Source organism: Mustela nivalis (genome assembly GCF_964662115.1).
Source record: "Mustela nivalis genome assembly, chromosome: 11".
NCBI classification, from domain to species: domain Eukaryota; kingdom Metazoa; phylum Chordata; class Mammalia; order Carnivora; family Mustelidae; genus Mustela; species Mustela nivalis.
In genome coordinates, this window is record NC_139030.1 from 48,991,573 (window position 1) to 49,017,653 (window position 26,081).

Here is a 26,081-nt window from a genome sequence, read left to right on the forward strand (position 1 = left end):
CAAAATGAAGAGTCAGATGCTCAACTGACTGAGCCACTGAGGAGCCCAAGGATTTTGAAGGTTTTTAAATATCATTAATAAGCTTGAACCAAAGACATTTAAAGAACATCCAATAATTAGAGAATACATATAATCTTAAGTGCATTTAGACTATTTAGGGAAATTTATAAAATATCAGAATTGAAAGTAAATTTCAAAAAATACCAAAAGAATGGATATATGGGCCACAACCACTTGTCACAAAGCAAATAAAATTAAAAACTCACTAAATGATAACCCAAAACTTCAGACATGTAGACATTTTATAACACGATGCTCTTAGAAATTCACACATAATTAAAATCATAATAGAAAAATTTAAAATTTAGAACTCAAACTATACAGAAAAAAGTTGTAAAATACAAATTCAGTTGTAGAATACAACTAAAGCAGTACTTAGAAGGAAGCTCCCAGTATTAAATGTGTTTGTTTTTGTAAAATGTCACTAAGTGTATAAGGGAGAAAATCCAAACTAAATTGAAAGAAAATAATAATAAAGAAGAAAAAAGTAAAAATAGAAAACAAGGGGGGAAAGGAAGAAACAACAAAATCAAAGTTTATTCTTAAAAAAAAAAAAAAAGTAAAACTGGCAGTCCTCTGATAAGATGATAAGGAATAAGAAACACCAAACACAAATAAATAAAAGGAATGAAAAAAGGCAAAGACAATTTTTTAACTACTATATATTAAGACAAAATGTTTCCTAGAAAAATATAACTTGACCATCCCTTTCAAAAAGAAATTAAAATCCTAAGACTATAAGCTTTAAAGAAAGTGATTTATTTTTAAAATTACAATGCCCTCAAAAAAAAAAAAAAAAAAAATGAGGCCAGGTAGTTGAATACGCAAGTTCTGTCAAAACTTCAAGAAACATCTACCTAGGGGCGCCTGGGTGGCTCAGTGGGTTAAAGCCTCTGCCCTCAGCTCAGGTCATGACCCTAGGGTCCTGAGATCGAGCCCCGCATTGGGCCCTCTGCTCAGCAAGAGATAGTTTCCCTTCCTCTCTCTCTGCCTGCCTCTCTGCCTACTTGTGATCTCTCTCTATGTCAAATAAATAAATAAAATCTTAGGGGAAAAAAATCTACCTAAGTAAGAATGAAGCTGAACCACTACCTTATACCGTATGTAAAAATTAACTCAAAATGCATCAAAGACTTAAATACAAGAGCTAAAACTATAAAACTCTTAGAAGAAAACATAGGCATAAGTCTTTGTAACTTGGATTAAGCAATGGATACAACACCAAAAGCACAAGCAAGAAAAGAAAAAACTAGATAAATTGAACTTCATTAAAATTAACTTTTGTGCATCAAAATATATTCAAAAAGTGAAAAGATAACCCACAACCCACAGAATAGTAGAAAATATTTACAAATCCTATTTCTGGTGTTACTAGTCATAATATATAAAGAGCTCTTAAAATTTAATAGTGAAAAGATACTCCAATTAAAAATGCACAAAGGATCTGAACAGTTCTCCAAAGATGATACACAAATGGCCAATAAACACATGAAAATATGCTCAACATCATCAGCCATCAGGGAAAATGCAAATCAATACTACAATGAGATACTACTTGACACCCACAAGGATGGCTATCATCAAAAAGATTATAAGTGTTAGTAAGAGAAGGAGAAACTGGAATCCTCATACACTGCTGATGGGAAAGGATAATGCTAAAGCTGCCTTGGGAAAAAATCCGGTAATCCTTTGACAATTAAACAAGAGGGGCGCCTGCGTGGCTCAATTAATTAAGTAAGGGTAAGTGCTTGCCTTTGGCTCAGGTCATGATCTCAGGGTCCTGGTATAATGCCTGGATCTGGCTTCCTGCTCAGTGGGAAGTCTGCTTCTCCCTCTACACCACCCCCCTCATTCAACCTCATGATCTCTCTTGCCATCTGCAACAACTTGGATGGAGCTAGAGAGTATTACGCTAAGCAAAATTGGTCAGTCAGAGAAAGACAAACACAAGTTGATTTCACTCATATGTGGAATTTAAGAACCAAAACAAAGAAGCAAAGGAGGAAAAAAGTAAGAGAGAGAGAGACAAATTAAGAAATGAGTCCTTAAGTATAGAGAACAAACTGATAGTTACCAGAGGGGAGGTGGATGGGGGCAAAGGGGAGGAATGGGTTAAACAGATGATATGGACTAAGGAGTGCTCTTGTTGTGATGAGAACCTGGAGATGTATGGTGTTCCTGAATCACACTATTTTATATACCTAAAACTAATATAACACTGTATGCTAACTGGAATTAAAATAAAACTTAAAAAGATGGCATTTCACCAAATTAATCCATGAATTAATCTAAATGCTATTGATTAATTTCAATCAACACAATTTCAATCAAAATCCAATTATGTTTCATCACTAAGTTTCATATGCTCATCATAAAATTCTAGGCAAAGAGCCAAGAATAAATAACTATTGTAAATAGAAAAGAGAAGAAAGGAGGAGAATGAAGAAGAGGAGAAAGAAGAGAAACTTAACAATATTTGTGATAGTATGGGATTAATTTACAAACTGAACAAAAGAGATACAGATCTATACACATAAAGATACCTGATACAGTCAAGTGCCTTTATTAACAGTAGTTATCTTCTATAAAATACCACAAACATTTAATTTTTGCTCCCAGAAGAAATACAGGATTAGGTTCCTGTAAGTCTGAGGTCAATTTTGTTAATCAAAATTCCATCTGCATTACATTTGTCAATGTCCTTGTAATCAAGACACTCCTATAACAATGAAAAATCTGCTTTTTCATGGAACCCTTTTCTAACTCTTAGCAAGTATTTTTCAAATTCTTCCACCTCATGATCTACAAAACCTGCCTTGCCTGTATATTTAAAATTTTTCACATTATACTACCTTATTACCTTTTGAAACAGGAAGCCAGCCAAGCACTAGCAAAAAAAGGTTTAACATTTTCCTGACCCTTGCTAAACATGAAAGGAATTTCTTTGGCTTTGAGCCTCACAACAAAGCTATCCACTACACTTTTTTTATGAGTCTTCATTCACGAGTCCACAAATTTAGCTTTCAACCTTCCCATAGCTTCATCACACACTACAAGTGTTATTTTAACACTTTTTGGGAATGACCTCATGTACAGATCAGTGAATTTCCTCTACCTCTTTCTGAATGTACCATATTAGTGATTTATTACCACTGAAGTCACAGCCAACAGCACTATCCATGAATGAACAAAGCATATCTAACAATGAATTTTCTCTGGAAGGCACATCAAAGAACACCAGACAGCACTTCGGTATTACATTTGGGGGCCACTTTAAATAGCAAAATCAAAAAAGAACAAAAATGCAAAAACATAGCATTAAATACACCACAAAAAATACTTGATTAAAGTATGAGAGCTGAAAGAGAGGGCAGAACTTTGCTCTGTTCAACCCCAGCTGATGCACTCTGCATGTTCATACACACCTGCAAATACCCAGGAAAAACTACAAGTAGTAACTGTGGTTTCAAAACTTTAGCAAGTAGCCAAATTTGCAAATAAAGAATTTGCAAACAATGAGGATCAACTATAAATGACAGAATTCGCATATTACAAATCAGTAAGAAAGGAATGAATCACTACCACAAACAAAAATCAATTCCAGATGGATTAGAGATCTAAATGTAAAAAGGAAAACTTGAGAACTAATAAACTGCAAAAATAGAAAAACTGGCAAAAAATAACCCGTACACAGTTCTCACAGCAAGAAACATGGAAAGAAATCAACAGATTTTTTAAAAGCTCAATCTCACCTAGTAATCCAGGCAATGCAAATTAAAGTGAGTTACAAATTCAGCACTTGAAGTTAAAAATCAAAGAATGAACGTAAAGTATTTAATTTTACTTTCACCCCAAACTCCAAGAGAACTATAGTGATGGTATTTTTTAAAGGACAAAAGCCACAAAGATGGGGAAACTCACACACACAAAAAAAAAATTAAAGATTTTGTTAACTAGGAAGCATATGGACACCTGGTAACTCATCTAGTAGCGTTAAGAAAACCAAATCACGGGACGCCTGGGTGGCTCAGTTGGTTAGGCAGCTGCCTTCAGCTCAGGTCATGATCCCTGCGTCTTCGGATGGAGTCCCACATCGGGCTCCTTGCTGAGTAGGGAGCCTGCTTCTCCCTCTGCCTCTGCCTGCCATTCTGTCTGCCTGTGCTCGCTCTCTCCCCCTCTCTCTCTCTGATAAATAAATAAAATCTTAAAAAAAAAAAAAAAGAAAACCAAATCACAAGACAATGGGGAAAGCTGAGCATCAATCCAAGTAACACCACAGAATCCTCAAAAGGCTCAGAAACCAGCAGCACCTGGTACCTTGGTTAACTGGAGACAGATGATTAGAAGTGCTCTCCCAGGGTTACATGGGTGGCTCAGTCAGTTAAGGGTCTGCCTTCCATTCACGTGTTGATCCCAGGATTCTGGGATCAGCCCCCCATCCGGCTCCCTGCTCAGTGGGGAGTCTGCTTCTCCCTCTCCTTCTGTCCCTCCCCTGCTTGAGCGCACGTGCTCGCTCACTCTCTCAAACAAATAAAATCTTTTTAAAAAAAGAAAGAGAGTATGAAGAACCTCAGACTATTTCTCCAAGGGTTTTAGAGAAAGGTAGAGAGAGATGCTGATGGCTGAACTAGGTTTGGTTTCTGTCTTTGTTTTGAGGAGAAGGGAGGAGTCTGCTAAAACTCTACATTACAAACTACTTCAGATATATCTGTGATGGATCAAAAATTCAACATATATCTATTACTGCAAAGTCTTGGCAAAAGAAAAGTTTCAATTATACCTAATATCTATATTTACACCTGGATAGACAAATATTTTCTCAAGATCAAAGAAATTTTTATATTTAAAACTTGTTTTAAAACATAAAAATAAAAATATAAAATTTGCTTTAAAATATTTAATATATGCTTTAGAAAAGCAGATAAAAGATATTATATAGCATTCAGCAATACATTTTTTAAATAGTCTACAAAAACAGCAAACAAAAATGAATTCTTCATTGAAAAGATACTCTTCAAAACTTTTTTCTGCAATCATTTTGAACCACTTTGTTAAATATTTACAATAAAATTTAATTTGCTTTAGCTATTTTCCCAGTTGTGAAAAACACAGCAACATCACCACACTTTTTGTAAATACTCATCATCTCTAACAGCAGACAATTTTATTCTCTTAACTTGTGCCTCCTCTACTGGTTTAAAAGTAGAACAACATAAAACCAGGTTTTGCATCCAACTGGTCAAATAGCAACTAAGTGTGTTTTTTTTTTAATTTATGTCTATTTCTGACATTTTATAAAATTTATCAGATCTGCATCAAGAATCTTGAGAACAAAAATATCTGGAAGACATTTTTTTAATCTCAGAATATTATTTTCTCTCCTAAAGATTAAGAGTATACTTCAATGATAGCATATCACAGTTGTGTTATAACTGAAATTTTTCTACATAAATAGAAAGCACCCATTATTATACTAATAAAACAACAGACTTACAATGCTGTGTATCTGTCCATTGCAGATTGCACATCTCTACGGTAAACTGTTCGAAGAATGACCATGACAGGGTCAAACTCCTGATCCCAGACTTCAGCTATTATTCAAAAGAAAGTAGAAACAAAACACTGACTTCAGTCAATCCTTGATGACTAAGTACATTTAAGTATATTTTAAATTCATAAGATGGGATAGTTTAATTTGATTATATATTTTCTTTAATAAGCCTGATATTGTGACTACTATTCTAAGTCAAGAATCATAATTTCATCATTATGAATATTAAGTCAGCAAGAACTAATGAGCAAAAACTATTAAAATGTAAAAAAGGTGTTATAATGTGATAAAGCTTCACCATAAAGGTTTAGTTCATCTTTTTTTTGTAAAGTGACAACAGAATGTAAGAAACACAATGCATTAACAACTTTGAAAATATTCAGAGATATAAATATGAAAACTAAATTAAAAAACTAATGAGCCACTGATTTTCAAGAGTCCTACTTTGTAATATTTTGGTTTGTAAAAATTGATCATTGATCACCTTACCGTCTTCAGAGTTAGGAACCATCACCTTATGTGTGATATGTGTATAACTGGTAGTACACAGATGAGTTTAAGTGTACAAAGATTTTCATTTTAGTAACTCTACAATTATAACATATATTAGGAAACTGCACATTGTATATAAAACCCACAATCTCACTAATAATCATGCTCAGCAGGAGGTAAAGTTTAAAAAAGTGAATCCATTTAGAGATATACAGCAGACGAGGTATATAATAAAAGAGATGGTATTTAGATGTGGTAAAAATCTACAACATGGCCTGAGAATAGTAATTTTAGAAACCACTGCCTCAAGAGTATATCTTGCCTAGATTTATTTTTTCCCATCTCATTCTAGCAAAATTCTTAGCATCTGAAAACATTAAGAAGCTTAAGTTTCTCTCTATACATCTACTGTAATTTCAACTTCCTGGCATAAGAAATTGTTAACAATTGTCCCTATTTTCATGTAACAGACCATTCATTCATCTTAAATTATCTCTCATAAGTATGACTTAAGATCCTTAAGATAGGCCTCCACAAAGACAAAGACCTTTGTTATTATATCTATTATCATTTATTGTCCTTCACTGTTAAATCTATTAATCTGTACAATTAAAATGCCAATGTTTTTTTACCAGAATTACAAAACCATAGCAACAGAAGAAAACTTTAGTGATTAACTAGTCTAGCAGACTTTAGTGTTCTGTGGACTCCCATAGAAGTTTAACTGGGGCCACTTCAGGAGCAAGGAGATGACAAAACAGATGAGAAATGATGTCCACTACCCACACCCACATTAACAAGAGCAGGTCTGCTTTCATTGGTTTTGTGTAACAGATTTACTTAAGGTTTAGTTCCCCAAAACTAAAGGTTTATTTCAACCACTTTTAAAAAGCCTTTAAAACTCTGATGCATTCCAACTCTTTTTACAAATAAGTCAAATCCAAAGTTAAGAGACTGCTTTTCTCAATAACACACAAAATAACACAATTCAATACTGTATTTGCATATGAAAACTAGTTTCTTGACTCTAATCTTCAAAAGCCCAATGCTCTATCTCAGTGTCTCAAACTTTACTGTGCATGACAATCACCTTACAGAGCTTGTTAAAATGCAGATTCCCAGAATCTATCCCCAGAGATCCTGATGAGAGCAGACTGGGGCTGAGGCATAGAAACCCATATTTTTAATAAGGACCACAAGTAAGTATGACAAAGGTAATCCTCACATTACACCTTATTAAGCACTGTACTACTCCACACCAAAAATTCATCTGAACTTTAGATGCAAAGTATTATCTACAATAAAGAAACACTGTGCTTTTCCGTTAATGGAATATACACTGCTACCAGAGACTCTGGATTTACCTTTGTGATCTCCTGGAAAAAAAATCCCACATGATCAGGCTTATTCTGCTGTGTTTTGCCAAACACAGGATGTGCTATTTACAACTTCTATGTGGGCATCAGTTTTCAGTTAGACAAAGCGTCTTGAGGAAGTCAAGAAGCATGTAAGTGCCTCCTTCAGAATTTTAACTTAGATTAGTGAACATGTGAAAGTAAGAAAGACAAGACTGTGAATGAAGACTTCACCTACTTCTGGCTCTTGTCAAGCATGTCTCTATGAAGTCAGGGAGAAAACCTTGGAAAACCAACCACTTAAGGGAAAAAAAATGTAAGAAAATGTAATCAATATTCTATACAGATTTTAATTTTAAACTGTTTCAAGTTAAATTTGGGGTGCTGAGAACTATTTCAAAATCAAATTTAGAGAGAAAATACGTTTTTAAAAAATTTTAAGTATATAGTTTTATTCACTTATGAAAATGAACTAGAATTTATATATAAAGTTCCTCTTCTAATTTAGAGTCATCTAAAACAGTTTAATATAACATAAAACCATAGATTTGTAAATAAATAAAAGCAATATCACTGTATACCATAAAAACTCAAAACTGAATACATAAAAAACAAAACATTTTCTTGTACTATACACAACAAATCACATACAGAAAACTGATTTTGAAAGAAAATGTTCATGTATATAGACGTACCTTTAGGAGTATACATGCCTTGCTGCATAGAACCTCCAGGTTCAAAAACAGGAGCCTTAAAATCAGCTACAGCTGAAAGAACTGATTCAAAACTGTAACTGCCTGGAATAATGCCACTTTTGGGATTTGGATTTTCTGGAATATGATGTATGTGTCAAGAAAAAAAATGCCTAGATCCCCCTTTTTCTTTTCTTTTTTTTTTTTTTAAAGATTTTATTTATTTATTTGACAGAGAGAAATCACAAGTAGATGGAGAGGCAGGCAGAGAGAGAGAGAGGGAAGCAGGCTCCCTGCCGAGCAGAGAGCCCGATGCGGGACTCGATCCCAGGACCCTGAGATCATGACCTGAGCCGAAGGCAGCGGCTTAACCCACTGAGCCACCCAGGCGCCCCCTAAATCCCTCTTTTAAGTATAAAATTACCAAGGTACTCTAGTTTCTAACTACTTTTGTTAAAACAGAGTAATTGGCTGTAATATAGAAAATTGGCCACAAGAGGGCTATACAGTACAAGGGCTCAATAATAATTTTTTTTAATTGTGAACTTTTAAAATATTTTTAATCTAGAAGCCTATTAATAAATTAAATGCTAAAGTAGTTCCCGTTTATTTTCCCCCCAAAAAATTAGCTAAATCTCAGGAAATGAAAAAAAAGTTTTTTAAAATTTATCTCCATTTTCTTCATTTTACAAATGTTATATCTTCCTTTAGAGAATCAAAAACAGTATGCTAAAAATTAGCCAAGATTTTTATGAGCAGACTATTTCTCCAAAAACGCAAAATTTCATCCTCAAAGAAAAATGAAAACGATGCTAAACAAATTTTTACAAAGAAGAAAACCAGAAAGCCACAAAGATCCTTTTTCCATTGATTTCATATCAATTAATTAATTTAACTTTTAAATTCAAAGTTATGGAAGAGTGCTTTTGCTCAGTTACAGCACTATATACATTATATAACAGTTGAATAAAATTATCAAATATCAAATTGATGCCACTTATGAAAGTCTTCAAGGTTATCACATAGGCATTCCATAGAAGTTATTTCACAAAATTTTAGCCAATTATTCCAAACATATTCATAATATGCAAAGTAAGCTCAGTCCAAATTTTACGAAATAAATTCTTATCACAAAATAACACAATCTTTGTCTAAAATGTTATTAACAATAACTTAAAAAATAATAAAATATATATTATATGTTCTGTCCTACCCAAAGAACCATAAGTTTTGTAAGTTTATAGATGATATAAAGTTTGCCCTTAAAAATCTCTTGGCTTGGGGCATGTGGATAGCTCAGTCGGTTAGGTCTGAGCCCATGTCCTGGGATCAAGCCCCCTCATTCGGGATCCCTGCTCTGCCGTGGAGTATGCTGCTCCCCACCTCCCTCTGCCTGCCGCTGTCCCTGCTTGTGCTCACTCTCTCTCTTTCAGTCATTTAGAAAAAAAAGAAAAGGAAAAAAATAAACCTCCTGGTTTAAGACTAAATTCTAAGGGATGCCTGGGTGGCTCAGGCCATTAAGAATCTGCCTTCGGAATAAATGAAACAAGATGGGATTGGGAGGGAGACAAACTGTAAGTGACTTAATCTCACAAAACAAACTGAGGGTTGCTGGGGGGAGGGGGGTTGGGAGAAGGGGGATGGGTTTTTGGACATTGGGGAGGGTATCTGCTATGGTGAGTGCTGTGAAGTGTGTAAACCTGGTGATTCACAGACCTGTACCCCTGGGGATAAAAATATATTATATGTTTATAAAAAAATTTTTTTAATTTAAATTTAATTTAAAAATATATTCAAAAAAAAAAAAAAAGAGTCTGCCTTTCGCTCAGGATCGAGCCCTAGGATCGAGGATTCGGCCTAGATCTAGGCCTAGGGTCCTAGCCCTAGGACCTAGATTCGGCCCTAGGATCAAGCCCTGCATAGGGCTCCCTATTCACTGAAAATCCTACTTCTCCCTCTCCCTCTGCCCCTGCCCCAGAGCATGCTCTCTGTGTCCCTCTCTCTCTCTCTCAAATAAATAAATAAAATCTTTAAAAAAAAAGAAGACTGAATTCTAAGAAAAAAAAATCCTTAAAATGTTTAAAACCCTGGTAATAATTATAAAGTATGCCTTTAAATTTAAGCCATGAATTCCAACCTAGGTATACAGTAAAGTAGACATAGCTGCCTTTTACAATGTGTCCAGCTTCCTTTCAGGAATGCTGTCCTAGAAGGGCAGATCCTTGGGTACCCAGAGCTATCAGTTCTGAAGTCTAACCAAGGCCAGTAAGAGTTCCCTGACAGGTAACAATGGCAAAAACATCTGCCACTAGCCCTGAACACACAGATGAACAAACAACTGAAGTTCTTTTCCACACTATTTTTCAACTCTAAAAATATTTTTTAACCACAAAAGTGATATATCTTTAATCTGTACAAATCATTGTTTAGATCCTGTATTTAATAAAAAAATTAAACTTTTAAAAGGATATGAGGTCCAGCAATGAACTATGTGTCCTGTCATTCATACACAACTGGGCTACCATTTCTGCTCTGAGAATCTCATCATCAGACATCCCTAAAACAATTAAAAAGAGAATTAATAAATCTGAAAATATATAAATTTTAAACAAACAACTTACCACACTTTTTATTAAGCTGTTTTACAAAAAATGAGAAACTCCAAAAATTAAAGAGCAAAGACTGCAATGCCCCAAATATAACCAGTTTAAATAACCTACTGTTTGCAGCTCCCTTAAATAAAGGGTTTTTTAAAAAATATTCTAAAAGGAATAACAACTATACATCATGTCAAGAATTTGAAACAATGTTTAAAAATATCCAAATCCTTTTCTTTTTTCCATCAGCAATTTACTACCACAGGGAGAGGGGAGGAAAGGGAGGATAGTTAATACCCAAGCATTAGTATGAGTGCTTTTTACCTAAATGTAAACGAAGACTTAAAAGAATCACAAGAAATGTAAGAGCGCCTTCTAACATCGATCTCTCATGCTCTGCATCAAGTACTGTGTTTTGATGTTGTGACGCCATTGTCAACAAATCCACTACCTTAAATCTATAATAAGAAATATTTGAGACAGATTTTTTTTAAGTTAAAACAAAATCAACTTAAATTCCAAATACTTCCTAATACCTGTCTTAATAAACTATGCTTACCTTTCAAAGACAGATGAAATAAAGTAATCTGGGTCAAGTCTAGAAGCACAAACCTTTAAAGGACAAAAAAAAAAAAAAAAAGAAAGAAAGAAAGAAATTTTATTTCTCAATATTCTTTCATTTCTTATATTAATTATGTTGTTCGTTTGTGTTCTGTATCTTATGTTTTGACATTGGAGGCGGGATGGCTTGCGACATGGAGACAGACCACCTCTCTTCCATCTACCTATGAATAGTAAATATTCCTAAAGCTATTCCTAAAGACAGTAAACAACTTACCCAGCAGTAAACATCCTTCAAGCAAGTCAATGACCCCCTTTATCTAACTCTCACACAGCAAGCCAATATTCCCCCTGCCCTAAACCAACCCAAGACCAAGCACCAGATCGGGAAGGTCAGCTCTGATGCCCCGAAGTCCACAGGAATTATTCAAACTAACCAATCTTAAACTGTTTCCCCTGCCCTGTCTTGTCCTTCCTATGCAAATGCCAAAAAAAGGTTCTGCTCTAGGACTGCCCTTTGCCCCTGCTCCTACCACTTGACCAAAATCTAATGCTTCCTCTATGGCTCTGTATGGCATCACGCACCTCCTTCTCTTGGGAAATTTAAGTAATAAATTCTTTCAAGAGCACTGACCTCTCTGTGCCATCACTGAGTCACCTCTCTAAACTAATCCCATATTTGTAAAGTACAATATCTGCATTATCAAGTTGGCTTACCTGTAGTAAGTAAATGTCAGGGTCAATCATGGAATTACAGAAATGAGACTGGACATAGGTCATAGCTTGTCCTTTGATTTGTAGACCATTTCTTACCCACATATTGCTATGGATTTCAGCAAGACTTGCCTAGTAAACCAAAAATTAAGTAAATTAAAGAAGTCTTCTAAATTTAATCTTTATGAAAAACATGTTACAATGAATAATCATTTCAAAATATTTTATAACTTGATCAGACCCTAAGCATGACATCCTGACCCATGTTAGTTTAAAATATCCATTCAAATACATATTTTAAAATTTTTAAGTGCTCATTAGGCACTTAAAATGTATGAGCTTTTAAATGTATGTGCTCACTTAATATGCTCATACAATCCCTTCTTTTGGAGTTTATACATGAGTTAGTTTTCCATGATTCCAGCAAACATTTATAACAATTTTCAATGAAATCTTTCATGAGGAATCAATGACACTTATATTTAACACCTTCCTTCTCGAGAAAAAAATTAAGTTATGCTTAAAGAAACACAGGAACAAGTATAAAACAAAGTTGACTGTCCCAAACTAGTCATTTTTCAAATAATTAGCAGGTAACAGAAGGTCAGATTATAATGTTTCATAACATTAATATTTAATTCTTCATGTATTTGCATCCTGCATCAATTAAAACCAAGCACAGTCATAACTTCATCTCTTACTTGCTCTTAACCCACAGTGTGAAAGTTCAATGATAATTAAAAAATCTAAAATTGCCAGGAAAAACAAATTAAAGTGCCAGTCCATCTACTATACATAAGCAGTTGGCCCACAAAATTATAGTATTAGAACTGAAAGAAACCATAGTGCTTATGCATGAAAATCCTCTTTTCTCTCCTCTCATTTTTCAGATGGGGAAACTAAGGATCAAATTACCCCAAACAACATGGTAATTAAATTGATGTAGTACTAATGCTAGAAATCTGTTGGGTCTCCTGACTCTCAAAACAGTGCTGTAGTATGTTAAAAACTTCCCTATGAGGGTCGAGGGTCGTCGGGGGAAAGGGAGGGAAAAATGAAACAAGATGGGACCTGGGAGGGAGACAAACCATAAGAGACTTTTAATCTCAGGAAACAAACTGAGGATGGGGACAGGGTGGTTGGGTTATGGACATTGGGGAGGGTATGTGCTATAGTGAGTGCTGTGAAATGTGTAAGTCTGATGATTCACAGCCCTGTACCCCTGGGACAAATAATGCATTATACGTTAATAAAAAAAAATAAAAAAGAAAGAAAGAAACTTCCCTATGAGTAAATACAGTGAAAAGAATTCCTGGGGAAATTGTAACTAAATATAAGTTTCATAGGACAAAAAAAAAAGACCAAACTATAATCTAGCAAAAATACCTAAGTTTAAAAAAAATTTTTTTTCAAACATTTTGGCTATAACAACAATGTAAATTTAAGGCATAAAAATAAAATAAAGAACGAACCACATAACCAAGAAATTCAATTAAAATAAAAGCCTGAATACATACTTGAATTTGGAGTGGGTGAATCATTAGTTTCATTAACATTTCCTGATCAGGTAAAACAGAATCCAAATCTAGTTCTTGACATTTCACGGCCTAAAAATTATGAAAGAAAAAATTACTAATTCAACACTTAATTTCCAATATTTAAAAAAAAAATTGCTGGACAATAATCTTACCTTACTCAAAAACATAGCATAGTAACGATGAAGGGGAAGATGAAAAGTGACTTGGTTAGGTGCTGGCTGGAATAAACAAACAAAATCCACAAGTCAAAGAATGTTTCAGAATGCTAAGTTCAAAGGTTTCAGAATGCTAAAACCACACTTTTACCTTGATTTATTCCTATACCTTTTTAACAAAACTTAAACTTTTAGATGATATAGCTTTAAAAAACCACTGCATAGATAAAATTAATTCCATTTGAAATGCCTAACTGCAGGTTTCTGAAGGCAGAAATTATATACAACTCAAGGCCGAATCCTCCGAAGCATCTAGCACAGAACAAGGGATGGAATGGATTTCCCTTGACAGTAGCCTATTTGGGAATCTTCAAATGCATGCACACCAAACATGACGGTAGTAACCAGAACAATAATCACAACTGACCTGACTCACAGTACCTCATTTAACCCTGAGAAGAACTCTATGGAGTATAAACTATTAATGTTCTCATTTTATAAGTAGGGAAGTTCAAGCTTGGAAACTTAAGACTGAAGAGCCAGTCTGGACTCCACTGTTGTACTCAGATGGTAAGAGGCTCTGATCACAGTCCTAGAGTGAGGTACAGGGGAAGGCCTTGCCTATGTTCACAAGCTGGATAAGTTGCTCCCCACACTGGCACTGAACACACACCCTCCTTGAGAAAGCTTAGTACCGTATGTATCAAGGAACTGACATTCTTGTAAATATTATAAAAATTGTATTTTAAATCTACAAATCCCATGGATCATTCTATCACTATAGAACAAAACTATATAACAACTGTCCTTCTTAAACAAATAAGAAAAATTAAAAATTAAAAAGGTATTGTTTGTTTTTAAATGCTTTTGCAAATATTTTCTGGATAAAATTAAAAAAAAAAAAAAAAAAACTTTATCCAGAACATTCAATTATGCTGATGTAATACTGGTATAAAGTTATAAAAAAGTTATAAAGAGTTGCAATATGTCACCATCCCTTAGTTTTCTTTTTGTTTGCTTTCCATAAAAAGGAGGGAATTTCTGATAAATGCAACAACATGTAAGAAATTTAAGGACAGGGGCGCCTGGGTGGCTCAGTGGGTTAAGCCGCTGCCTTCAGCTCAGGTCATGATCTCAGGGCCCTGGGATCGAGTCCCGCGTCGGGCTCTCTGCTCAGCAGGGAGCCTGCTTCCTCCTTCTCTCTGCCTGCCTCTCTGCCTACTTGTGATCTCTCTCTGTCAAATAAATAAATAAAATCTTTAAAAAAAAAAAAAAAAGAAATTTAAGGACATTATCCAAATTGAAGTGTCAGTCACAAAAAGACATACTGTATGATTCCACTTATATGAAGTACACAGAATAGTCAAAATCATACACAGAAAACATAATGATAGTTGTCAGGGGCTGGAAAGGAAAGGAAAATGAGGAGTTACAGTTTTCAAACATGAAAAATTCTGGAGTTTCGCTGCAGAACAATGTGTATATACTTAACAATACTTATACTTCAAAATAAACTTAAAAATGCCTGATGGTAAATTTTATGTTATGCTTATTTTACAACTAAAAATAAGTTTGCTCCCACATTACTATAATCACCTGAGTAAGGTATTCTATACTAACTAGCTAAATCAGAATCTCCCTCAGTTTCCTCTGAAGGTATTAAGGACAGTCAGACTCTTAAAAGCTAGATTTGCATGAGTTCAAACCCTGACTCTGCCACCTCCAGCTATAAGCTGTGAGCAAGAAACTCAAACTCTCCATGCCAAAATGACTGGCCTGTAGAACAGAAATAATAAGCAGCAGGACAACTGTGAGGATTATCTTTAACATAGTACCCAACACATAGTACTATTACCTACAAAGTCATGGACTCTGTCGTGTCTTTCAAGGCTTTAGTATTTCTTAAGTTCATGCTCTTCTGCAGCATTATACTCCATAATCCCTTCTTTTTTCATGTGACAGATTAGCCACTTGCTAAACTCTTCTTCCACTGCTTCCATATAAAACGGAGGTTGTCAGACATCATTCTCAGCTTTCTACTCCTCTCCTTCTAGGTGACTTTATCCAGATTCACAGCTTGGACTGCCAACTCGACCAAGAGGACTCCCAAATCTTAGCAGAAGTCTCGCTCCTAAATTCCAAATCTTACATTCCAGTGTCTACTGAACATCATCACTTAATAGTCTATGCGAACCACAAATACTTTGGGTCCAAACTAAACTCAGCATCTTTGTCCTAAAATGCAATCCTCCTCAATGTTTCTTCTCCAGTTCCCTAGTAATTCAAATCTGAAGTGTAGATTCTTTCCCTCTCACAAGTCTCCAACATCTGATGAGGCACCAAATCGTGTTTATTAGCTTTTCCAAATATCTCTTAATCAACTTCCTTCCCTGTTTCCACACTGCCCCTAACCTTAGCTCAGCCCTCAACAACAATTAGTGCCTAGATTTCAGTAACACCTCCTGCTTTCCATTCTTACTCTCCATGACACACCTTTGTGCTATCTGCCAAGCTCACAACTCTCCCCATCTTTTCAGAACATCTCTCCCTACTCCATCTCCTGAACACACGGACAGAATGGAGCCTGACAGTCATTTATAATAGCCATATCTAATTGGAATCGGGGCAGAAGATATCTCATACAACCTGAACAATAAGAAATAAGTTTTCTCTTAAAAAACTTCATGTTGGGGGGCATCTGGGTAGCTCAGTTCATTAAGCATCCAACTCTTGATTTCGGCCCAGGTCATGATCTCAGGGCTGTGAGACCGAGCCCTATGTCAGGCTCCTGCTTAGTAAGGAGTCTGCTTGAGGATTCTCTCTCCCCCCTGCTCTCCCTCTGCCTCTCCCCAAGCTCGTGCACTCACTCACTCTTTCTCTCTCAAATAAATAAGTCTTTTAAATTTTTATTTTTAAAAAAAAGTGGATGTTGGATTCAGAGACATCCTCAGAATCTTGATGTATGCTTGAAATTTTAACAACTTCATCACATAGGTAGGCCAAGAAGCACAGAAAGCCAATACACAGAAGGGGAAGAAAAAATAAGGTAAATAGGGCAAAGCAAAGGCCAAAGACAGGAGCTCCTGTTCAGCTTTCTACTCAGTTCCTCAGGAACTGAGGCTGCCATAAGATCCCTGAGATACCCACTTTGTACTCACAAGAAATTAGGCCTCCCCTAAATTAAGCTGCCTCAATAATGTTTTTTTCCTTGCATTCAAAAATACCTTAAGCTATTTAAAATATGTTCCAGGAGGTGATCTTCCCAAAACATTAATTAAATCTTGTACCTCCTCCATTCACAATCCTTTAATGGTTCCCTATAGTTCCAACCCCCTGATAACCTTCTAACCCTTGAGAAGACAGCTTACCTCTCCAGCCTCATCTCCTGTCACATAAACTCATGTACCACAGGTAGTATCCCTAACTCACCAATCTTTTGTGCCTCTATGCTGTTCTCTCTGCCTCAAATACTACACATCCCTTCTCCCAATGGATTAACATATCCTTAAGACTTGGCTCAAATGACATTTCCTCTAGGAAACATTTCCTAAATCCCTCAAGCTAAATCAGATACTACACTCTATTCTCCCCCATAGTACCTGGTCACAACTTTACAGGAGCACTAGAATCATGTTAACCATTTACCTTTCTCCCATTTCCTTAAATTAGGGACTGTTTCATCACCTATCTCCAGTGTTTTTTAAGCAGCAAACATTCAATATATTCTACTTCAATAAGTACCTAATAAGTATACTACTTCCCTCTCATCAAAGAACTCCAATCAAACTACCCTGCCACATATTCATAATCATTGCCCTACAGGATATTCATGTATTTGAGGATTCTTAAATGGCCTGACTTACTGGGAAATTTATTCTATCCCTTGTTTCTAATATCACTGTTTGATTTGTGTTAATTCAGTTCAAAAGATTTATTTAATCTGTGCTAGACTACCCCAATAACTTCTGATATTCACTCACAAGAATGGTAAAAGAAATATTTATCACAAGTGTAACATGCCTCATAGTCAATCCTCATTAGCTAATAATATTATCTTCAAATAAACAGATGAGATGGATTCAGCAATGCTAAAAAATGTTTAAAATAAAATAACTTTTAAAAACCTGTTTAAAGGGCACCTGGGTGGCTTAGTCGGTTACATGTCCAACTCTCAGTTTAGGCTGGGGTCGTGATCTCCAGGTCATAGGATTGGACCCCAGGTTGGGCTCCACACTTAGCGGGGAGTCTGCTTGGGTTTCTCTCTCTCCCTCCCTCTCTCTATCCCTCCCCCCCACCGCTCGTGTGTGCGCACACTCTCTCTCTCAAATAAATAAAAATAAAATCTTAAAAAAGAAAAACTAAGACCATATAGCTAGTTGGTTTGTGGCAGAGCCAGAATGTATACTTGAGTCTGCTTGACTTTATAGCTCTTTCCACTGAAAATAGCCAACAGCACTGAAATACTACCAGACAAGGGGCACCTGGGTGGCTCAGTTGGTTGAGCGTCTAACTCTTGATTTCAGCTCAGGGTGTGATCTCAGGGTCCACAGACTGAGCCCTACATAGGGCTCTGCACTCAGTGGGGAGTCTGCTTATTCCTTTCCCTCTGTTCTTCCCCACCCCCTGTTCTCGCCTTCTCTCTCCCTCTTTTTCTCAAATAAATAAAATCTTAAAAAAAAAAAAAAAAAAAGGAAAGAAAGAAAAAGAAATACTACCAGACAAGGAATTAAGAGATGTGGGCTCTAGACTCAGAACTACCAGTAATTTTCTATGCAACTATAGGCAATTCATTTAATATCTTTGCATCTCCATTGTACATTGTACAAAAAGGTGGGGGGTGGGGGGGAGATAATACCTTCTCTACTTCGAAGGGTTGTTTTGAGGAACAAATATGCCAAAGCACTTTAAGAAAAAAAAACTTTGAAAATACCTTAAAAAACAAACCATACTGTGTGATTCCTTAAGTTCTATGCTTATTTTCTCTTCTATTAAAAATCCCTTTAAATTCTTTCCAATATTCAATAAATTCCTAAAATATTTCTGTGTGAAAAATAAATCTACTATTTCCTCGAGTTCAGCTGCTCTATATACCATACATGATTCTAAGTGTCCTTAACTCCACCCCTGACCTCAACAATTAATTTCATGTGTGTAACCCTCTGTGTGTAATGGTGTTTTCCCCTTCCTCAAAGCATTGTCTTAGTGATGCTACCATTTCAACAATACCTCCTAAGTTTCAAATACAAATGAGAACTGAAATGAGAGAAGTTCCAGTTGAGTGACTAATCCTAGAGAGGGCAAAGGAGTAAAACAGGTTGAAAGTATGTATGGAGGCATAATCTGAATCTAATCATGGGACACACCCAGACTGAGGGGTGTTCTATAGCATAACTGAGCTAGCTGTACTCTTCAAAATAAGAAACTGTCCCAGAAGGAGACTGGAGACATGATGACTAAATGCAACATGGGATTCAGAATAGGATGATTTTGCTATAAAGGACAACAGTGTACAATTTATAAAACATGAAGGAATTCTAAGGATTGGACAGTAATTATACATTAACGTCAACTTCCTAATTTTTGTAATTGTATCTGGTTGTATAAGACAAAGCCCTTGCTTGTAGGAAGTACACACTGAAGTATTTGAGAGTAATGGGCATCAAGTCAAATGGTTCAAGAAAACAAAGTTCTTTGTACTCCACTTCCAAATTTTCAGTAAGTTTGTGATTGTATCAAAAAAATTTTTTAGGGCGCCTGGGTGGCTCAGTGGGTTAAGCCGCTGCCTTCGGCTCAGGTCATGATCTCAGGGTCCTGGGATCGAGGCCCGCATCGGGCTCTCTGCTCAGCGGGGAGCCTGCTTCCCTCTCTCTCTCTCTGCCTGCCTCTCTGTCTACTTGTGATCTCTCTCTGTCAAGTAAATAAATAAAATCTTTAAAAAAAAAAAATTTTTTTTAAAGAAAGGTGAAGAAAAAGAAAAAAATTCCCCACCCTCAAAAAAGAGAGAGAAAGAGAGAGAGACAGACATACAGACAGCAGGAGTTCCATCTGCCCAGGATTCAGAAATGAGATGGGGGAGTTGGAATGGTCTGAAACACAGCCCTCCTTATGCATATGGCATACTGTGAACCCACTTTATAAAAGAAATAAAAGGGGCTTCTGAGAGAAAACTTGAGCTATTTACAAGGAAGCCCTTGTTTAATTCATACAGAGTATGTTCTGTGCCAACTCTTCTCAGCTCATTATTAATAACAATCACCTTTGTTCAAGCCCACAGAACCCTGACCAATTAATGAAGATGTAACACCCTTTCCATTAAACTCTCCTATCCTATCCACATTTGCACTGTCACTTTAACCCCTCTAAATGAAACTAATTTTTACTCCTGAGAAATATGGAGACATAAACCCTTCATAACAGATAAAGGAATTATAAGCAAGTATGATTAGTACACTTCAGAATCTCATAAATGTCAAAGAACTGATCGTCCACCTCTCCTTTTTTAAACTTAATGGTAATAACCTCATCCTAACTTCTTTGCCTTATCCCATGAAAAGATATTCATTATTTTCAGTTAAATGAGATGTAACACTTTTCTTAAGTGCCTTTATATATGTCAAAAATATACATACCTCATCTACAAAGTTAATAGCATCAAACCAATCTTGAAGAGCTTCAAGGCAGTATCTAACAACATTTCGAGTATACTCTTGAGTTTCCTAAAATAATAAGTTATACAAATTTTACATTATATAAATATGTATATTTTCAGCTTCAAATTATATGTAATACATGAAAATTACATATAATGGTAACATAATATATATAAAATCAAAAGACCACATTTGCCATTTTAAGAAATCGTTTCACAAACTAATAGTAACAACCAGAGACAATTAGGAAAATTAAAAAACACAGCATGTTATGTTTTATATAATTTATTCTTAGAAATGAATCAAAGCTAAAATAGTTTTATGTGATGTATATCAAGCTCTATTCAAAGAGATTCCAAAAATATTATGTTTCTTAATATTAACTGTTTAATAAGTACAGCATCTTTGGGGATGATGAAAACGTCTTAGAGATGAATGGTGGTGATGGTTGCACAACACAGAGAATGTACTTAATGTCAATGAACTGCACATCTAAAAATGATGAAACTGTGCATTTTACATATTTGCCACAATAAAAAAAAAAAAAAAAACAGACCAACAAAAGAGCAGAGAACATTTAAGTACTATGAGCAGCCTGTGAATATCTTAGCTTGATAAAAAGAAAAGTGTGTGCCACTCGAAGGTAATATGAAAGAAAATTAGAATGTTTTATGGAGAAATTGAGCCACTGAAATAGGAAACTATTAAGTTAAATGGCAAAATAAATCATGATAGCCTCTCTTAAAAAAAAAAAATAATAATGGGCAAAGGATCTGAATAGACATTTCTCCAAAGAAGATCTACAAATGGCAAATAAGCATATGAAGAGATGTTCAACATGATCAGTCATTAGGAAAGTGCAAATCAAAGCCACAATAAGCTATCACTTCACACCTATTAGGAAGGCTCTATTTTCTTTAAATGCAAAATAAAAAGCGTTTACAAGATGTGGAGAAACTGGAACCCTCACACATCGCCAGTGGAAATATAAAATGGTACAGCCACTGTGAAGTTAAACACAGAGTTACCATATGACCAAACAAGTCTACTCTCATATACCCAAGAGAATTAAAAATATTTGTTCCCATGAAAACTTACATGCTAATGTTCACAGCAGCATTATCCACAGTAACTAAAAACTGGCATTAACCCATGTATGGACAAGTAGAATGTGGTACATCTACGCAATGGATTACTATTCAGCTTCAAAAAGAAATGACACACACTATAACATAGTTGAACCATGAAAACATTATGCTAAGTAAAAGAAGACAAACACAAAAAGCTATATAATGTATGATTCCACTTATATGAAATGTCTAGATTAGGCAAATTCATAGACACAGTTGGGAGAAAAGCAGTTTCTAGGGAATAAGAGCAGACTGGGACTGGGAAGTATAAGGTTTCTTTAGTAGATGGGTTATTAGTGGGGAATTTGTAGTACCAGCTGTACAGCTTTGTGAATATACCATATGACTGAACTAATACTTTAAGATGGTTAAAATATAGAATTTTAGGTTGTATAAATTTGAATATAAAAAAAAGTTTTTAAAAGAAGACACTTTTGGCCTTGATGTATAATAAAAGTGCAGGTTACATCAAAGTCAAGTAGGTAAAAATCTTTATAATTATTCTGTGCTTTAAAGAAAGCTAAGTTTCCCATTGCTGCCTTCTCCTTCATCCTGCTCAGTCTCCTGTCTTGTTCATTATTCTATCATATATATTATCATGCAAGTCCATCTTATGTCCACTACCATCCAGACCAAATATCACTTATCTAGTTTCTTTGCCAAGAGTCTCACCCTGTTTTAATCTATACTATATGAAATTTATCTTTAAAAAATATTATTTTATACATTATGTTTCCTAATTTCTTACTGAAAAAATTTAATGGCACTATTAAATTACCATAAATAATGTATCATAACCAAACTAAAGTGGCAGATAAGTCACAGGTAAAGAAACATTTAAAACCAAATGTTCTCCTGTCTTATCAAGAGTTTGGGCAAAGGGTAACATAATACCCTTTCGGTACAAATACAAACTGATTATGACTCTCCTGTAGAAAAATTTGAAAAGCATGTATCAAGAGCCTTTAAAATAGTGACCAGTTAATTCCATTCCTAAATATATTTAATAATGATGTCCAGATCATCTTTCTCCCATCTCCTACCACTAACACACCCATCCAAAAATGCAGTGTGCACATTACTAGTTGTATAACCTTTTCAGTCTGTTTATGCATATGTAAAAATGGACATAAATGGACATAATACTATCTACCTCCTAATACTGTGAAGGAAGCAAATGAAATAATGTTTGTAAAATGTTCCATGTCATAGTCTAACACTATGTGTGACAAGCAGTTACGTGCTCCAAAGGGTCAGGGCCACAGTTACCTAAACTGCCACTAGATGGAGATTTCACAGCTTATTTGTTTTGTTAGGAAAGCAAAAACTAGTAGGATTCTGGAAATGTCCCATCCCTTTATCCAATCTGTTATCGATATAGTATTAGTTGTTTAACTAGCTCTTAACATTTTCAAGAACCAAACAGCATTTAGGGCAATCATACAAAGAAAGTAAGCTACCAGGTGAAGTTATTTTTATTGTTAATCCTTTAGTTTTATTTCTTTTAATTAGAGAATAGAAACAACAAAATAGCTGTTTTACTTTAATGTCTTTCTTCTAGCTTACATTTCTAAAACCCAACAACAGTATTGCTAAAAAGCTCTAGACAATCTTGCTTTTAACAGACAATTACAGCAAAGTAGGAAAGAGCTGAAATCAGATGGATTTGTTTTCAAACTCAGCTTCTACTTAACAGCTGTGTGAACGTGGGCAAGTTATTTAACTTCTGCAGGAAAGAGATGATACTATCTATTTTATAAGAGATACAATGAAGACTAGATAAAGAATATAATACAAAGAATACAGTGTGAAGAACAACGTCTGGCAGAATGTGGGGGCTCATCAAGAGAATGTCTTAATTAGGAACTAAATACTCCCTTAACTGAGAAACTACTCTCTCAGATTCTCTTAAATGGGGTTGCTTTCTCGATTCTCTTCACTTCTTAGGTTAAGGGAACCATAACACACTGCAATCCTGGCCTTCAAAGCTAAAAATTAAACTACCCAGAAACAATGAGTTCATTATCAGAGATAAACATAAACCCAACTTCATAATCCAAATTCATCTTAAACACAACTGTCAGAATAATCCTCCTAAAATACTGATCTTTTCATATTAACATCATATCAACCTCTCTGATCCATCACTGTCTTTTGTTGGCTTATAGGATACTGTGCTCCTCTAGGTTTTCTCCGCACCCTTATCTCTGATGTTGCAGTGTTAGTTCTTTCTTCAGGGTTCACTTCTCTCCCTACTTGATCTCATCCCACCCCCCTGGTGATAAATACCATTTATGTTACCAAGGGTCTAAAATTTATAATCTTAGTCCTGACTTCTCTTTTGAGCACAAGAAATCAGCCCCCACACTCATTACTCTCAGAGCAAACTGTTATTCTCCTACAGAGCACTTACATATTGAATCTGTGTGTTTACCTACTTAACATCTATCTCCCCCATCAGACTGCCCCATGAAAATAAGGACCATGCCTATCTGGCTTAACATCAAAACCTAAGCATCTACATAGTGTTCAGATAGTGTCTGGCATAAGAACAGCATTAAACAAAAAAAAAATTTTTTAGTGAATGAACAAATGAACCTCTTATTATATAACAGGGCTTTATTTTGTTTTGTTGTTTTTATAAATGCTACAGTGGAAATTAAACAAAGTACTCTGAAAGCACTGAAACTAGAATCATAAACCTGACTGAAAGAACTTAAATGAGCAGATTACATATCAGCTGAATAGCATTTTTATAGAACTAACACCAGTGGTTCTTTACTCTGGTTAGAATCACTGCCAAGGTCCTTCTGCACTCAAATAAATCAAAATCTCTGAAAATGGAGCTTAGGCACATGTATTCTTAAAGCTTCTTGGAACACTGAAAAAATTTTAAAAATTAAAAATTAAAAAATTAAATTAAACTTTAAAAAGGCTTCCAAAATGATTCTAATCTAAGAATAAGCAGAAAGAATGACAGACCATAAGCCAAAAGGGATTAGTTTGAACAAATGCACAAGTACCAAGAGAGCGATACCACATGTTGAAAAACGGTATTCAATCCAGTGACGACATACAGAAAGATAGAGTGGTATAAATGGAAGATGAATTATAAGAGACAAGTTAAGGGGCACCTGGCTCAGTGGGTTAAAGCCTCTGTCTTCAGCTCAGGTCATGATCCCAGGATCCTGGGATCGAGCCCCACATCAAGCCCCACATCGAGCTCTCTGCTTGACAGGGAGCCTGCTTCCCTTCCTCTCTCTCTGCCTGCCTCTCTGCCTACTTGTGATCTCTGTCAAATAAATAAATAAAATCTTTACAAAAAAAGAGAGAGAGAGAGAAGTTAAGGGCAAATGATGGAGGATCTTAAATGTCTCTATAGGAAACACAGATGTTACCCTGTAGACTGATAAGAATTTTAATGATTTTTTAAGCAAAGGAGAAAGATGCACAGAGCTTAGAAAGGTAATTTCAGTACTGGGAGGGACAGATCAGAGTAGGAAGAATTTAGAGGCAGGAAACCCAGTTAAATTATCTTAACAACCCAGATTTTAAAGATATAAGGAAATAAATTAAAAGACAGGAAAGAAGTGGTAGGGAGGATTTCTGGAGTAGAAGAGAAATTTCATGGTATCTAATTACAGGTTGAATAAAACTGGCACAGCAAGGACAGAAAGTTTCTGTATTAGATAACTATACTTTCAGACACCATTAAATAACATAAAGGATATAGTATGGGCCAATGAATTTAATAAGTTAGTGATTTGAGAAAATCCATGTACCTATTATGAGATTTACATGAATAACCAGAGCTGCTAGAAATCTGAACCTGGCTAGACTAACAAAATTGTAAGTCACATGCATTTGGAGAAGAGCTGAAGTCATGAGAGAAAATATAAATCTGATTAAAGGGACTCATATATTTAAAGCACATATGGAGGAGGGCCTCATAATAACCCTGTGAAGGGCAGGCTTCAGGGTCCTGTTTCTGTTTTCTTTTGTTTTGCTTTCTCAAAAACAAGGAGAAAGAAGGAGACTGTCAAATAGTTTTAAGTGAGTTGACCAAGCAATATAAATAGAAAAAGGCAGACCCAAGATAAGAATCCAAGACTTCAAAATATTTCCACTATAAAATCTGGTCCAGCATGCTTATGGATACATGCTGCCAGTTGGTCTTCATGGGATCCATAGAGCAAAAGCTCAGTCAAGATCTTAGTTTAGTAGGGTCAGGAAATTCCATTTTTCTGGATCATCCAAGGACTCTGGAAATCCATTAAACCACTACTTTAAAAAGGCAGAAGTAAAATCTGTATTTGTATACAAAGACGCAAGTATATCCAATTACAAATGATCATTTTCTTATCCAATTACAAGAATTAATGTTGCAGCTATGCTACTCTTAAGATTCCTTTGGTAAACAGCTGGAGGTTGTATGAAATGCAAACTAATTTTGTGCTTGGAATCTTAAAAATGTAATCGTTATTAAGAACTATTCTCACTCCTTAAAGACAAGAAGCAACAGATAAATAACTGATAATGGATAAAATAAAGCAATAAAGATAAATGTGGAGACTTCTAAAGCTCCA

At 35.2% G+C, this 26,081-nt stretch overlaps 1 protein-coding gene and 1 long non-coding RNA gene across 2 annotated transcripts in view; one reads left to right on the plus strand and one right to left on the minus strand.

The window, feature by feature from the left end:
- Window positions 1-7,260, plus strand: part of LOC309843637 — a 135,819-nt gene extending 128,559 nt beyond the window's left edge. The window contains exon 3 of the long non-coding RNA XR_014300259.1: window positions 5,580-7,260. This is a non-coding gene — a long non-coding RNA (uncharacterized lncRNA). The remainder of the gene's footprint in view (window positions 1-5,579) is intronic.
- UBR3 (ubiquitin protein ligase E3 component n-recognin 3) overlaps window positions 1-26,081 on the minus strand; it is a 241,053-nt gene that overhangs the window by 147,154 nt on the left and 67,818 nt on the right. The window contains 9 exon segments of the mRNA XM_082689242.1: window positions 5,555-5,651; window positions 8,154-8,286; window positions 10,616-10,707; window positions 11,072-11,205; window positions 11,307-11,359; window positions 12,026-12,154; window positions 13,540-13,629; window positions 13,713-13,778; window positions 20,345-20,431. Of these exon segments, the coding sequence (XP_082545368.1) occupies window positions 5,555-5,651; window positions 8,154-8,286; window positions 10,616-10,707; window positions 11,072-11,205; window positions 11,307-11,359; window positions 12,026-12,154; window positions 13,540-13,629; window positions 13,713-13,778; window positions 20,345-20,431 (881 nt within the window).